Raw genomic sequence first — 17,900 nt, forward strand, 5'->3', positions numbered from 1 at the left:
GGATATTTTTGAAACACAAAAAGAAATTTTAGTGCGAAGAGCAAGGTTTTGAGGAGAGGTTGTAAAGTTAATCTGAGCAAAAAACTGATCAGAAATATCGAAATCAATATATCGATTATCGAATATCGAAAGTAAAATTATCGATATATCCATACTTTATTATACTTTATACTTTATTTGAATTATCGCTAACACTAGAATTTATTTTTCTTAATTTCCTTCTGCAACTTCTGAAATCCTGATTTTCACCTCCCCCATCATTGTTTTTTTCATCTTTATACAAAATAATTATGGATTAAAGTATCGCTTTAAAAAATGGGATGCACTAGTATATTCAAAATATTTCATAAACGCTATAAAACCTTCGCAAAAGTAAACACAAACTCTCAAGATAGTATCTACAAGAAAAGTGGAAGTTTGCAATAAGAATGAAGTCCCTTATTTGAAAAATTCTCGGAGTAATAAATCTGCAGCATAACCAGGAGTTTTTGTGCCGTTGGCCACTTCTGTCTCTAATATTGGCACCTTTGCTCTTACTGATGGGTGGCTCCGGAAAACCTAAAATAAATGAATTTGGGAGTACAACAGAAAGCCAAACCACAGTAAAGCATAAGAGTAAAATTGTCGCCGAGAAAAAACCTAAACCAAAAGCATTATTAATATTAGAAAAATTCTATTTTCTTTCACAAAAATCTAATGTTTAAATTTTTATAGAGGAGTAACCCGGTCATTTAAGTTAGAGTTTGATCAAAGGAGAGTCTATGGAGGGCAATTCAGTCACCTCCCTGTTTCGGTTATGAAAAATTGTTGTTGTCGGAGTACAAGTTCCTACCCATGCGTTGCTATAAATGCCAGTCCTTTGGCCATGCAGCTAAGTCGTGCACAAACCCTGCGAAATGCTCCGGATGTGCCGGTGCTCACTTGAGTACCAAAACCACCCCTTGCCAGAATACCATAAAATGCGCCCTCTCTGGGTCTTCAAATCACCCAACCTACAGTTTTAAATGTCCTGAAGCACAAAAGCTACTACTGAAATGAATGCTCCCACTCTAAACTTACTATCTTGGAACCTTAATGGTGGTGCTGTTGAAAAAATGCCCCTATTAGAAAGTTTCATGTGTTCTAGTGATATCCTTTCCCTTCAAGAACACTTTCTATCAGCAGAGTCACTTAGGCTTCTGGAAATTCAGGGAAGTAAGGTTTTTGCTCCCCTGAACTCAACTCTGGTAGGGGACGACCTTCTGGTGGAGTGGCGGTTCTTGTAAGCACTAGATTGGATCCAGCCCTATACAAGATGACTGACTTTTTTGTTGCAGCGAAAATATAGTTTTTCGAAGTAATATAGTTGTCATTTCAGTTTATATGCCGACTGTTTACAGAGATAATGTTTCCGAAGGAAAGTTTGTTACAGCTTGTTCGAAACTTTCTAATATTGTTACTGGATGTTTTTCGAGCGGTATAGGCTGCATTTTGATGGGTGACTTTAACTGTGTTTAACTCTCTAACTCTGGTACTCCTAGATCCCAGATGATTCTAGCCGCTTGCAGTGATCTACATGTTATCCAAAACGATTCGCCTTTTACATATGTCCATACTTCAGGCTCCACTTCAAAACTTGATTTTATTTCCTGCACCAGTGATATCAAACCAAAGGGGCTATCTCATGTTGATTTTGGTGTCTATGCATCTGATCATTTCCCTGTCTTGAACAGTGTTGAATTAAATGGTATTCTCTCTAAGCGACCACCTAAAAAATGGACTGTTAAGACTACTTGGAAGGATATCGATGAATCTACTTACCGATTTGTCTTAGATGATAGTCATAAGAAGATCAGAGTTCCCTATCAACTTCTCATTTAGAAAACAGCGATTCCGGTGAGTGAAAAACAAATTCTATTGAACATTTATTGTGCAGAAATCAGTCATGCACTGCGTTGTGCGGAATTTTCGGCAGGCCCTTCTTGTAAGGTCCGAGTTGGCACTGAAATTCCTAAATGGTCTGAAAATAGTGCATTATTTGAAGCGTGTAATCGGTCTAAATTCTGGCATCAACTTCGGAGTGAGTGTGGACGACCTAGAAATTCTACAGTTAACTATGTACGACTGTTTACTAAGCGGAAGTTCATCAAGTTGCTTCGAAAACATAAGTCTAGTAGAGTAGAGAAGCTTAACCAGTCAGTTGGTAATGACCTTAGTGCTGCTTGGAAATTTGTAAAATCAAAAGGTGCAACTATAAGGGACATGGTTAATTGTGATCTTCCCACTGAGCCTGAATGGGTATCACATTTCGCAACTGAGTTTTCTTTGCCCGATACAAATCTGGAACTTCTATATGAACAAGAGTTGGATGCGAATCTTTCTACTTCATATGATATCGGTTTTACAGTGTCAATGCCTAAAATAAGTGCTGCGATTTTACAGCTTAAGAAGAAGACTTCCCGTGGTGTCGATAGTTTATGTGGTATGCATTTATTACACGGGAGTAATAGTCTATTGATACATTTAGAAATTCTATACCAGATTATTTTTAATTCGGGTCTGGTTCCTGATTCTTTTTGTACTGGCATTTTGACACCTTTTTTAAAACAAGGTAATGATCCCTCTGTATGTGGTTCTTACCGTCCAATTACCGTATCTTCTGTTTTATGTAAATTAATGGAGTTGCTTGTGATTAATGATATAAATGTATGTTGTTATTCCCAGATTCACAGTTTGGATTTAAAAAGGGTGTAAGCAGAGATCATATCCATAGCCTTATTGCAATTCTTTTCATTGAATAGAGGGAGCTTGGGAAGCCCCGAGTTTTTGGTAGTCATGATGTGCATCGAGCTTTCAACTCTAGTATACACTCACATTTGCTAATTTTGGCTCTGGCTCGAGGTCTTGATCATTTCATTGTAACGTGTTTTAAAAGTATGTATAGAAAGCTCCATGTTAAAAATAAGGTACCTGTTGATGGGGGTTTTGTTTTGTCTGAGAGTATGATTCCTGTACGAAAAGGAATTCGTCAATGTGCTATTACCTCTCCTTTTCTTTATAATAATAGCGTCCTTGAGGCGCAGTCACATACGATCACTAGTTGTATTTATCGTGGACTTGATGTTTCAGTACTGAATTATGCTGATGATGTTTTAAACTTAAGCCGGTCTGTGCCTCCAATAGAGGAAAATTTTAGCATCTTAAATGTTCATTATGCTAAAATTGGCCTATCATTTAATGCTAGTAAAAGCGTTCTACTTGTTTTTGACCCCAAGGGCAATGATGATGTTTCCTATGAGGGGAAGATCAGTGATGAGGCGATTTCTTCTTCCAAATCAATGACTTATCTTGGGCTCCCTATTGGCCACAATATGAAGACCGCCCGTGAAGGCCTGATCGAAAATTTCGTTGAAAAGGCTCGAAAGGCTTATGGTGCTTTGACATTTTGTAGAGCGCGTTATAACCGCAGCATTTGCTCGCGTTTATATAATGCTTGTGTATCCCCTCACTTGCTAGCGCTTTCGCCTTTTTGGATTGTTTTTACTGATTAGGGATAAGAAGCGTATCAGATCCCTCTTCTTTAAGTATGCCAAGTATATTTTGGGTTCACCACCTTGGACACGTAACACTAGAATTTTAGCTAAGTATAATTTGTGCGACCCTTTAATGATTGTAATGAGACGAAAGCACCGGTTTGCTTCATCAATCGATCGTTAGCATAGTCTTTTTCAAGCTGTTAGCCTGCGCCTTTGAATGTATTGTTTATTTAAATTTATTTATTTTCTGTTTAAACTGTTTGCTGTTAACTTTGTGTGTCATTCGTTTGTGTGCTTTTTCCTTTTTCCTTTTATTATCTTTTCATACTCCATTGTGTGACATTTTATGTCTAGTTGTAATGGGCAATAAAACTATTTATTTATTATTTATTATATACATATATATATAAATACATACATATATATATATATATATATATATATATATATATATATATATATATATATATATATATATATATATATATATATATATATATATTTATATATTATATCATTATAATATTATATATTAAATATTATATATTAAATATTATATATTTATTTATATATTAAATATTATATATATATTTATATATTAAATATATATATTTATTATATACACAAGACATATATATATATATATATATATATATATATATATATATATATATATATATATATATATATATATATATATATATATATATATATATATATATATAAATTATTGACTCAAAACTATACTCGCCCATCAAAAGTTATAAGCATTGGGAAATTTGCACAATTTTAGAAAGAAAGGCTAAACAGCCTCAAAAAGTGGTATGATGTTGACAATACTTATACCACGAAATTCAAGACGCCAGAGAAACCAAAAACAGAGACTCGAGAACAATGGTTGCGGATACGCATGACCATTTTATTCTTCTTCTGTCTTAAGAAGCCGTGATAATAGAGCAGTTTTCGTAGATAATCGGGAAATGGGTCATTCGACTAGAAATCTAAAATGGTAGGTCTTTTTTCAAGTAGCAAAAGAGAATGTTCCACAACAAGGTTGAATTTTAAAACTTTCAACGGGAACTGCTTCAGATAAGCATAGGGAGAGGATTTAATCACTGACTTCCAATAGGTCGGAGGAATTTGTTTGGACTAGACGTGCGGTATGGAACTCTGGGGGTGTCAGCTGCCCTTTCATAATAAAAGCGACGATTTTTAGCGTTAAACAATATATTTTAAATTTTTAAGGAATGTAGTAACAAGTTGGTCTTAAATGAAAATAACTCTAAAATACCTTTAGTAGAGTACTCGTCAAATTATAGCGCAAAGAGTTGGGAGCTAAGAAGGGGGGAACCCTGCTTATACAGTCAACAAAATCAATCTTTTCTAAGTTTTAATGCAGATCCTTACTTAAAAAACTCTTTTTTTTTATTTAATTTCGTTCAAGGCTAATATTTAGCAACTTAACTCTCTTTCGGTGTAACTCAAATTGCACTAAAATTGAAACCCTGTCTATTTGCTAGATGGTTAGGCTCACGTCCTCTAAAGAACCCCTGAGGGATTGCAATGGAAACGAAGCAGTGAATTCCATGTAAAATTAACTGATTTGAAGTTTGTGAAGTTTCTTGACTTTATTTACTTTCTTCTTTCGTCATCTTGACGAACTATCCTCAAGAGATTGGATAAAAGCGTCTTCAAGTTCTTGCTTTAAAGTCATGTATTGATATGGAAACGCCCAGATGTTCTCTTGTAAGACCAATCTTCCACAAACCCAAAATGTCGATTATATCAGCATTGGAGAGTATGTCTCTTTCATAACACAAAAAACAGGCAATGAAATTTTTGCACATTAGGAAAAATAAGAAATACGCAAGAATACGAAGAATGCACGAATAATAAAATGTCTCTTGGAAAGAGTATCATCAGCAACCGTAAACTAGCATTTAAATAGAGAGTGAAAAATCTAGCTGTGGTGCAGGAATGAGTTAAAAGCAGAGATTAAAGAGAATATTAAAAGTGTTTGAGTGTTAAATAAAAGTAGATTCTTATCCTTACTTGTAGAGATAGCAGGAAGGTACAATAGGTTACAATAAGTAGTTTTGTCTAAAGGACCCTTTCCCTGAGAAAAATGAACCAGATCATTTACTTTTGATATTCTATTTTTCTTTTTTATTATGTTGCTTTGAAAATCAAAGAGCTATTTTAATTGAAACTTGTTTTAAATAAAACAGATATAGAACACAATTTTGTGAAAAATATCGGTTATATAAGAATCCCTTACAATTACTGACTGGCTATATAGGTCTAGTTTTAATTCTAGAAAGGTACTAGTAAGACTTTATGATGAGGTGAAGTTGTAGGGGTCGGTACCCCCCTCCCGTAAATGGGATTATTTATTACGGATTAAGTTTTAAGGTTGCTTTTTTAATTTCATTTGAAATTCAAGATTTAAATTTAAGTTATTTAAAGAATTTAAACCAAGAGACAAGAGAGAGCTTTTACCCAACGTCAGACTGAAAAAAAAACAAGAAAAAGACAATTGGTCAAAAAAAGTAAAAGGCTGGTAAAAAAGCTGAAGTTTATACGCCGTCTTATAAATGGTCTGAAAAGTCTGTAGTCCGAATAGTATGAATAGTCTAGACTCCATCAAGCCTGATCGGTTGTATAAGGGCCTGTGAAAAGTTTCTTGAGGAAGTTTATACTTTTGCACCTTTGAGATATCAAACCAAAACCAAATACAGACCCTTGCATGGAGGGACAAGTTTGGAGATTTGGGATCATGCTCTCCCCGAAACCGGCCTTCCAGCGTTTTAAAATAATCTGGCCATCTTCACGTTGGGTTTAATTTATTGCCCACTCAAATTCCTGTGTTCGTGCCGGATCAGCTCTCACTAGACGAAATCAATTGATAGTTTATCTGTAATAAGAAACTTCCATATCTGATGTACCAATCCCCCCTTTAAGAGACTAATTACCAAGAGGATCTAAGTGCTTTTACGTTTGTAAATATGAATATGGCACGTAGCAACGCCATTCAAGCGTGCTTTTTCTTGAAACTAAGAATTTATGTTCTCATTTCATCCAGTAAGGAATCTCTTAGCATCAGTAGAGGACGGATGAAGGAACATGGAAAAAACATCCCAATGGTTCCATCCGACTGAAGAAACCACAGACTGCTGGAGACATTTCCTGAGAGCCGACGTTAAATATTGGACTTAAAAAGTTCAGATTAGAAAGATGTGTATTACAAATCAGAAAAGTCAAATCGATCCCCTCTTGTTCTTACAAAGCTTCATCTTTTGATTCCGAAAACAACACTGCAATTTTTCAATCGCTCCTTATTTATTTTTCTTTTATTTTAGAAATATTATTACGTTTTTATAATCTTTAATAATAATTTACTCGTTACTCAATACAAAAAAAGACAAAAAAAAACAACAAAAAAACAAAACAAAATGGAATGAAAACAGTTCAAGACAAAGAAGTCCGTAATTGCGGATTTGATAATAATATGAGGTTTTGATAAAAATATGAGGTTTCAATTTCTAAACCGTCAAGGTAGCATTAATCAAAAGAGAAAACGGTAATAATATGATTGGATTGAATGTATATTTTTGTTACGAAGGATAAGGTAAACTCACGAAACAAACGAAAATTCAATAAAAATTGAATATCAATTAGTCAAAGCTTTCTTATTATATCTCTTTCGGCAAGCTATAATTTTAGAATACATAAAAATAATTTTATTATGGCAATCAGCGACGGCGCAAGTCCAAGAAGATTGTAAAGTTATAATAATAGTTGTTTCTATTGTTATAGTAGTAGTTATTCCTAACCACAGAAAAGATTAAGTCAAAAGTATAGAGAAGGATTAATAGACGAGAGGGTTCGTATTATTACTATTAAATGATAAGATACCCAAACTTTGATAGGTTAAGTGACGGTCCTATGTATCGAAAATTGGGGATAACAATCAATGCAGAGAGAGAAAGGCTCTTTCTAATCTTGCTAATCAAAAGAATACCATCTCCATAAGCTGGACAACAGGTTTTACAGAATCGAAAACACACGTAGACAGGACACACAGAAACACACACACACACACAAATACAAACATATATATATATATATATATATATATATATATATATATATATATATATATATATATATATATATATAAATATATAAATATAAATATATATATATATATATATATATATATATATATATATATATATATATATATATATATATATATATATATATATATATATATATATATATATATATATATATATATATATATATATATATATATATATATATATATATAAAGCCATTGTTTTTATATATAAGCCAGATAATTATGGTACCTTTCGTTATGATGCCTTAGACACCTTTCCTTTTTATGTAATAGGGTAAAAACAAAATCTTCTTAGAGGCGGGGAGGAGAGGGGGTGCAAAACAAGGGCACGTCCGATTATTCACCTTTCAAAATAGATTTTCCCTCATAATTCACACATCTCAAGCCTTAAAAAGTCTTTTTTTTCTTTTTACCAAAGATAATTTTAGATCTCAAAATATACGTCTTGAATCAAACAGTTAGTGGTAACGAACTGTGAGCGACCTGGTTCAATAGTAACCAAAACACTAAAAAACGGAATTTTTATACCAATACTTACATCAAAAGATTTATATTTTAACATTGATTTTAAATATATAAATTTCATCAAGTTTAGTCCTACCCATCAAAAGTTACGAGCCTGAGGAAATTTGCCTTATTTTAGAAAATAGGGGGAAAAAACCCCTAAAAGTCAAAGAATCTTAATGAAAATCACACCATCAGATTCAGCGTATCAGAAAATCATACTGTAAAAGTTTCAAGCTCCTATCTACAAAAATGTGGAATTTTGTATTTTTTCGCCAGATGGCACAACAGGGATGCGTATTTATTTGCTTGTTTTTTTTTTTTTTTTTTTTTTTTTTTCAGGGATGATCGTATCGACCCAGTGGTCCTAGAATTCTGCAAGAGGAATCATTCTAGTGGAAATGAAAAGTTCTAGTGCCCTTCTTCAGTGACCATAAAATTGGAGGGCACCTAGGCCCCCTCCCACGCTCATTTTTTCCCAAAGTCACCAGATCAAATTCTGAGATAGCCATTTTATTCAGTATATTCGAAAAACCTTATAACTATGTCTTTAGGGATGACTTGCTCCCCCACAGTCCCCATGGGAGGGGCTACAACTTACAAACTTTGACTAGTGCTTGCATACAGTAATGGTTATTGGGAAGTGTACAGACGTCTTTGGTTGGTGGAGGGGGGGGGGTTGAGGTGAAAGGGTTATGTGGGGGGAACTTTCCATGGAGGAATTTGTCAAGGGGGAAGAAAATTTCCATGAAGGGGGCTTAGGATTTTCTAGCGTTATTTAAAAAAAAAAAATGAAAAAATAAATATGAAAATTTTATTCGACTGAAAGTAAGGAGCAGCATTAAAACTTAAAACGAGCAGAAATTATGATGCGCATGAAGGGTTCACCTCCACCTAATACCTTGCTCTTTAAGCTTAAGTATTTTCACTAATTTCAACTATTTATTCTACGGTCTTTGTGATTCAAGGGTCATTCTTAAGGAATTTGGACAAAATTTAAGCTTTAGTGTAAAGAGCGAGGTACTGACGAGGGGGCGAACCCCCTCATATACATAATAAAAACATACGAATATAGAAGTTCATTTTTTACTGTTTTAAGAAGTAGAGTTGAGAGAAAGAGTCAAACTTTAGCGTAAAGAGTGGGGCGTTAAGGAGGGAACAGCCCCTTTCATATACGGAGTAATTTCTTTTCGTTTAAGTTGCTTACTGCTGAGTCAAGCAATAAAATTAAACTAGCGTGATTGTAGGCAAAGAGTCGGTCTTTGAACCCTCCATGACCACCTCCCAGCAGCAAATTGTCTGCCGATAGATAGACAAGGATCTATTTTATTTGTCAGCTTGAAGTTTAGGGGGCAAGTGCACTAAACCAATAGGACATGAAAATGTTGGTTTTCTGTGGCATCTTCCCATTCCCCAACCTCCGCCGGCTGTAAAATCTATCGAACAAATAATTTTGGGACATGAAAAGAAAGCAAACAGATTTTCAGAAGCGTCTATCACCCCTGAGCCCCACCTACCTTTCTCACTAAAGTGTCTGGGTCAGATCAATTTTTTCTTTTAAGAGGGTACATACAGCAGGCTGGAAATAATATAGGATTTCTTCCCTATAAAAAAATGACTTTTTAGCAATCATAGTAGAAACTGTTCATTTTCAGGGACTAGGCATCACATACTTTTGCTAATTGGTCTATCTCTTATTAATTTTTGGCACCTTTTGGAATAGCAAAAATCTGCCATATGCAGTTCGTTACGTATCTGTTATAAAGAATAATGAAACGTAATAACATGTTTTTACAATTACTGGTAATTTGCTTATGCGGGAATTACTCGGTTATAGACGTAGAATCGACACAATCCTTAATAGGTATTACGTTTCATGGTAAAGTAACGTAAAATATACGTACGTAAAATTACGTTAACGTGGTAAAGTAAGGATTACCATGTACATGCTGTAATTTTACAAATAACAACAATGTCTGTTTTAGGTTTTAATTTTCGGTGTAAAGTAATTAGAGAGCGTTATAAAACTGACAACGCTGATTGGGTGTCGAAAATAGTGGAAAAAGTTCGTTTTAAGAATACAGAGTAGCCTACGGAGAGACTATGTTGAACGACCATGTCTACATATTTATTTTCATGCTTAAGGAACAACTTGTTTTTAAGATATAGGATATTTACAATTTTGGGGGTTGACAGTTGCTTCATCTGGTCAAAGAAAAAAAAAATCTAAATGTTGCTCCCGCAACACTTTTGTCGATAGAATCGATCTAGGGTTGCTACAAGGTTTCACATTACTCTTTCATTTATTTTTAAATTTTTGCTCCTATGAGTTCCCTGAGAATATCTCTGGAGAACATTTATGTTAATGTATATCTCGTGGTTGTTGAATGCGAAAGAGTAATTTCCTGACAAATTCTCAACTTGTGTAGATTTTACGCGTAGCCGTTCAAAGAAACCTATTTTTGTAATTATTGGTTAAGTGTTTATGTGGCAATTACCCAGTTAAAGACATAAAATCAAATAATCGAATAAGTACACATGCAAACATTAGTAGGTGTTATGTTTCGAGGTAAAGTAATATAGGATTAGCTTATACATGCCGAAATTTTATAAATAACAACGTTGTCTATTTTAGGTTTTAATTTTCGGGGCAAAGTAATTAGAGAGCATTATAAAACTAATAACGTTGATCGGATGTCAAAAATAGAGGAAAAGGGCCGTTTTAAGAATACAGCACAGCCTAATCAGAGACCATGTTTAAGGGCCCTGTCTACAGTTTTATTTTGCATTTTTAAAGAGAAACTCATTTACATATCATATTCAAAGTTTTGAGGGCTGACAGTTGGGTCCTCTGGTCAAAGGCAAAAAAACAAAATCGTGTTGCTCCAGCAACACTTTAGTCGATGGAACCGATCTAAGATATAATTTAGTCGATGGAACCGATCCAATCATACTACTCTAGCACAATAAACCGAGTTTTCTTCAGAGGTGACAGAGGTGATCACATCTGTCATTTTTTTTTTCTCTTTCGAGCTCCCCGAGAATATATCTGGAGAAAAATTATGGTAATATATAGCTCCTGGTTGTTCATTGTGAACGAGTAACTTTTTGACAAATTATCAACTAGTGCAGATTTTACGTGAGCACGTTTAAAAAGATCTGATATCCAATTCTCCCCCTGATTAAGATTGGCTTCTATAGGAATGCTGTAACAGGTCCCTAAATACACTTCTAAATCTTTTTAAAAGAAACCTGTAATAGTCCATGTTTTACATATAAAGGATGATGAGTTGACCTGGGGCCAAATGATTGGTTGACAAGAGGTCATGAGAAAGAATTAGAAGGCAATTGCAACTTGCATGAATAGAGCAGAAAGCGAAGCTTTGAACAGACTGGGACGAGCAAGGAGCGTGCGCAAATGTGTTGGCTCCAGGCGCCTTAGTACTGCGTTAAATTATTGTTAGCATTAGTATTAGTAGCCGAGGTAGTAGCAGTACTAGTAATAATAGCATTAACAGTAGTCATAGTAGCAGAAGTACTATTAGTAGTAGTCGTGGTAGTACTATCAGCAGTAGAAGAAGAAGGAAGAATGAATCATTATTCAGACACAGTTCCCAAGCTGTGAAGCCGACCGTGGTGAAGAATATTCTGGATAAGGAATATTTGAAGGAAAAGAACTCACAGCAGTCATGGACAGAAAGAAGCATCAATTAAAAACCCAACAAATGAGCTAGGAGCAGCTCTCAAAGATACCATGCAATATTTATTTTTACTATCTAATATCCTTGAAATAACGACTAGATTATGAGACACATTTTCTCTGCTGCATGGCTGATTCCTATTTTCTCCTTTTTATGACAAAAAGAAAAGATATGAAAAATACACAAACGAAAATAGATTTAGTACAAGCAAGAAGATAAAACATATAAGCAGATATTATTTGCAAAATTTTGATAATAAAATCTATCCGTATAACCAGAAAGCTATAAAAGTGTTTTGTAAACACTTCTAATTCGTCATATCAATTTTTTTAACCCGACTATCCTTACTTATTCATCTTGATTATTAATCTAAGCGTTTTACTCCTCTTACTGGAATGGACGAAGCTCCAATACTGTTTCTCTGTCCATAATGTATTTAGAGCGATTTAGGAGTAAGCTACTATGTCTAGATCTCTCTCTTCTTTTTTTATATACTAGCCTATAGATTAAATAAATTAGAAGGATTAAATTGATTAATTAAAAAAAAAGTTTTTTTTAACTGCAAGTAAGGAGTTTTTATTGTTTTAAAAAGTAGAGTTGTGAGAAAGAGTCAAACTTAAACGTAAAGAGCGAGGCGTTGAGGAGGGGACAACCCTTTGATATACGGAACAATTTTTGTTCGTTTTAATTTTTAATGTCGCTCCTTAGTTGCATTAAAAAAAAAAAAACTTGTTTTGTATTTAATTTCTGAACGTCTTTGAATTAATGGATGTTTTGATTTTGGCTCACCACACATGAATAATTAAAGCGAAATTTGTACATTCATTTTTTTTTTTTTGCTAAATAGCTTTCTCATGGTTTTGATCGGATGATTTTGATAAAACAAAAGGGAGCTTGAATTTTGTCCCAGTTCTTTAAGAATGACCTCTGAATCACAAAGGCCGTAGAATAAATAGCTGAAATTACTCAAAATACTTTAGCGTAAAGAGCGAGGTATTGTGCAGAAGACGAACCCCCTTAAATACGTGAGATGGTGTCGTCCCCAAAGATGTTGTTATTAAGACTAAGGTTTTAGACTAAGCTGAACAGAATGGCTAACTCAAAATTTCGATCTAGTTACTTTGGGGAAAAAATGTGCGTGGGAGGGGCCTAGGTACCCTCCAATTTTTTAGTCACTTAAGAAGGGCACTAGAACTTTTCATTTCCGTTGGAATGTGCCCTCTCGCGACATTCTGTGACAACTGGGTCGATACAATCACCCCTGGAAAAAAAAACACGCATACGTGATCTGTCTTCTGGCAAAAAATACAAAATTCATCATTTTTGTATATAGGAGCTTGAAAATTCTACAGTTGGGTTCTATGATACAATGAATCTGATGGTGTGATTTTCATTAAGATTCTGTGACATTTATGTGGTGTTTTCACCTATTTTCTAAAATAAGACAAATTTTCACAGGCTCGTAACTTTTGATGGGTAAGAATAAACTTGATGAAACTTATATTTAAAATTAGCATTAAAATACAATTCTTTTGATTTAACTATTGGTATCAAAATTTTGTTTTTTGGGTTTCGGTTACTATTGAGCCGGGTCGCTCCCTACTACAGTTCGTTACCACGAACTGTTTGATTACAATAATGACTACTATATAACTCATGCACTATAGAGATTAGTTATGGTACGATAATATTAAGTATAGGTTATGTTTTGTTAGAATGACAAGAAGAAAAACCTTGCAGCGCAAGAACAATATATTTAAAATTTTGAATTGAGATAAATAGCTTCGTAATTCTCTAAATACGCTAGGAAACACGTTAATAGGACATTAAACAAATAGAAGAAATGGGCATAAGAAAAAAACCTAAGATCATTCATTTTTTCTAACCAGAATATTGTTTCTTTTAACAATATTTAGTGACCTATGCCTCTTGCCTGGTGGCAAGAGGCCACCAGGCCTCTTGAAAAAAACCAACAAATAAACACGCATCCGTGATTTGTCTTCTGGCAAAAAATACGAAATTCCACATTTTTAGAGATAGGAGCTTGAAACTTCTACAATATGGTTCTCTGATACGCTGAATCTGATGGTCTGATTTTCGTTAAGATTGTATCTTTTTTAGGGGGTGTTTTGCCCTATTTTCTAAAATAAGGCAAATTTTCTCAGGATCGCAACTTTTGATAGGTAAGACTAATCTTGATGAAAGTTATATATTTAAAATCCGTATTAAAATGCGATTTTTTTATGTAACTATTGGTATCAATATTCCATTTTTTAGAGTTTCGGTTACTATTGAGCCGGGTCGCTGCTTACTACAGTTCGTTTCCACGAACTGTTTGATTAGATCTTTGTTAATACTAAAATATTAGATAAAGAAGATAATGATGAATCTTGATAACAGGCCTCTTAAACTATATGAAGGGATTGACATCACATAAATGAGGGAGATGTGATGTGTGAAAGGTCACACATCTCATCAATCATAACATAAACTGTGACCAGGAACATTGTTGAACCTATTTTCTACCTGACAGGAGGATTTTTCACTGCACAAGACCAACTAGGACGAGATGACTATTTTAGTCGGCGTGTGAGCAACATTCAGAGGATCACAACTACTGATGTTCACAACTACTGTGCGTTCGTTGAGAGCTCGGATTGAAGTATGATATCAGGAAAGTAAGGTCAAAAAACTTCTAGTTACCCTTTCAATTGACAAAATAAATAAAAATCCAGTTTTTCAACTGAAGGTAAAGAGCCACACGAACAGAAAGTATTACATAAATGAGGGGGATTACTCCTCCAAAACGTCTCGCTCTTTACTCTAAAGTTTTTTAGTACCTTAAAAAAAGCTTCTTATTTTTTTAGTTAAACGAACATAGTGTTTCAGGAGTCTTTCTTGAAAAATTGGGAAAGAATTAAAACTTAAGCGTAAAGAGCAAGGTGTTTTGGAGGAGTAGCCCCTCATATACGTGAGAATTTCTGTTCGTTTTACGTTTTAATGTTGCTCCTTACTTTCAGTTGTTTTTTGATCACTTAAAAAGAGCACTAGAACTTTGAATTTCCGTTCAAATGAGCCCTCTAGTAATATTCTAGGACCACTGGGTCGATACGATCATCCCTGAAAAAATACGTATCCGTATCCGTTCTTCTGGCAAAAATACAAAATCCCACATTTTTTCAGGTAGGCGCTTGAAACCTCTACAGTAGGGTTCTCTGATACGTCATATCTGATGGTGCACTTTTCATTAAGATTTTGTGACTTTTAGGGGTCGTTTCTCCCTCTTTCAAAAATCCGGTAAATTTTCTTATGCTCGTCATCTTTGATGGGTAAGATTAAACTTAATAAAACACACATTTGAAATCAGCAAAAAACTCCAATTCGTTTGATTTATCTATTGGTATTAAAATTCCGTGTTTTAGAGTTTCGGCTACTATTGAGTAGGGTCGCTCTTTACTTACAGTTCGTTACCACGAACTGTTTGATCAGAGGTATTTTACTAAGCAGCACTAGCGTCAAAACCCCGATCTCTTTTAGCTTCTCTTTACTAGTTCTCTTTACTAGTCCAAAATTTTAAATATTACCACCCCTCACCAAGCATTGCTTCGTAAGAATATTTTGGACCTCTGCTGTTTTGTTTTTGACCTCCGCAGTTATTTTCGTAATTGACACGAATACTAAGGCAAGATAAAGTAGATTTGAAATTTGAAAAATAATGATGTTAGAAGAACAAAGTGTTACCTTTTGGTATTCTGGTCTTTTAAAACTGTATTATGTTCAAAAGACACCTCGTTTTTTACTTTCACTGGCCCCATTACGAAAATTCCGAAGTTGACGTCCGCTGATTTTAATGTCAAACGAATGCTTTCCATTTTGGAAATCCCTTCATATAGTTTAAGAGGCCTGTTATCAAGATTCATCATTATCTTCTTTATCTAATATTTTAGTATTAACAAAGATCTTTTTAATCAAACAGTTCGTGGTAACGAACTGTAATAAGGAGCGACCCGGCTCAATAGTAACCGAAACTCTAAAAAATGGAATTTTGATACCAATAGCTACATAAAAAAAATCGCATTTTAATGCTGATTTTAAATATATAACTTTCATCAAGATTAGTCTTACCTATCAAAAGTTACGATCCTGAGAAAATTTGCATTATTTTAGAAAATAGGGGAAAACGCCCCATAAAAAAGATACAATCTTAACGAAAATCGGACCATCAGATTCAGCGTATCAGAGAACCATATTGTAGAAGTTTCAAGCTCCTATCTCTAAAATGTGTGGTTTCGTATTTTTTGCCAGAAGACAAATCACGGATGCGTGTTTATTTGTTTTTTTGTTGTTTTATTTCCCAGGGGTGATCGTATCGACCCAGTGGTCCTAGAATGTCGCGAGAGATCTCATTCTAACGGAAATTAAAATTCTAGTGCCCTTTTTAAGTGACCAAAAAATGGAGGGCACCTAGGCCCCCTCCCACGCTCATTTTTTCCCCAAAGTCACCGGATCAAAATTCTGAGATAGCCATTTTATTCACCATAGTCGAAAAACCTAATAACTATGTCTTTGGGGACGACTTACTCCCCCGCAGTCCCCGTGGGAGGGGTTGCAAGTTACAAACTTTGACCTGTGTTTACATATAGTAATGGTTACTGGGAAGTATACGGACGTTTTCAGGGGGATTTTTTTGGTTTGGGAGGGAGAGTTGAGGTGAGAAGGGGTACATGGGAGGATATTTCCATGGAAAAACTTCTCAAGGGGGAAGAGGCTTTCAATGAAGGGGGCGAAGGATTTTTTAGCATTATTTAAGAAAAAACAATGAAAAAATAAATATGAAAAGTTTTTTTCTACTGAAAGTGAGGAGCAGCATTAAAACTTAAAACGAGCAGAAATTATTGCGCATATGAGGGGTTTACCTCCTCGTAATACCTCGCTCTTCACGCTAAAGTATTTTTAGTAATTTCAACTATTTATTCTACGGCCTTTGTTATCCAAGGGTCATTCTTAAGGAATTGGGACAGAATTTAAGCTTTAGTGTAAAGAGCGACGTATCGATGAGGGGCGAATTCCCTCATATACACAATAAAACATACAAATATAGAAGTTTGTTACGTAAGTTAATTCGTAAATTACGTATATTTTTTACTAATGAAAATGTTCGTAAAAAAAATTAAAAGTTCTAGTTGCCTTTTTAAGTAATCAAAAAATTGGAGGGCAACTATGCTTCCTCCCTCTCTCCTTTTTTCTCAAAATCTTCCGATTAAAACTATGAGAAAGCCATTTAGCCAAAAAAAAATTATTATACAAATTTCGTTTTAATTATTTATGTGTGGAGAGCCAAGATCAAAACATACATTAATTAAAAAACGTCCAGAAATTAAATAAAAAAAATAATTTTTTTTAAATGAAAGTAAGAAGTGACATTAAAACTTAAAACGAACAGAAATTACTCCGTATATGAAAGGGTCTTTTCCTCCTCAACGCCCCGCTCTTTACGCTAAAGTTTTTTACTGTTTTAAGAAGTAGAGTTAAGAAAAAGAGTCAAACTTTAGCGTAAACAGCGGGGCATTGAGGAGGAAAAGCCCCTTTCATATACGGAGGAATTTCTGTTCGTTTTAAGTTTTAATGTCGCTTCTTACTTTCATTTAAAAAACTTGTTTTTTTTATTTTCAAACAGTTCGTGGTAACGAACTGTAGTAAGGAGCGACCCGGCTCAATAGTAAACGAAACGCTAAAACACGGAATTTCGACACTAAAAGTTATATCAAAAGAATCGGATTTTTATGCTGATTTTAAATATATAAGTTTCATCAAATTTAGTCTTTGTCATCAAAAGTTACGAGCCTGAGAAAATTTGCCTTATTTTGGAAAATAGGGGGTAATACCCCCTAAAAGTCATAGGATCTTAACGAAAATTACACCATCGCATTCAGCATATCCGAGAACCCTATACACAAAATTCCAAGGTCCAATCTACAAAAATGTGGAATTTCGTATTTTTTGCCAGAAGACAAATCACGGGTGCGTGTTTATTTG

At 34.3% G+C, this 17,900-nt stretch overlaps 1 protein-coding gene across 3 annotated transcripts in view; it reads right to left on the minus strand.

Annotated features, from left to right (window-relative positions):
- Positions 1 to 316: 316 nt before the first annotated feature.
- LOC136040538 (methylmalonic aciduria type A protein, mitochondrial-like) overlaps positions 317 to 17,900 on the minus strand; it is a 198,466-nt gene continuing 180,882 nt past the window's right edge. For all 3 annotated transcript variants that reach the window (XM_065724726.1, XM_065724724.1, XM_065724725.1), the window contains one exon: positions 317 to 558. In XM_065724726.1, coding sequence (XP_065580798.1) covers positions 439 to 558 — 120 coding nt within the window. In that variant the 3' untranslated portion in view covers positions 317 to 438. The remainder of the gene's footprint in view (positions 559 to 17,900) is intronic.

The sequence above is a fragment of the Artemia franciscana genome, chromosome 21 (assembly GCF_032884065.1).
Source record: "Artemia franciscana chromosome 21, ASM3288406v1, whole genome shotgun sequence".
NCBI classification, from domain to species: Eukaryota; Metazoa; Arthropoda; class Branchiopoda; order Anostraca; family Artemiidae; genus Artemia; species Artemia franciscana.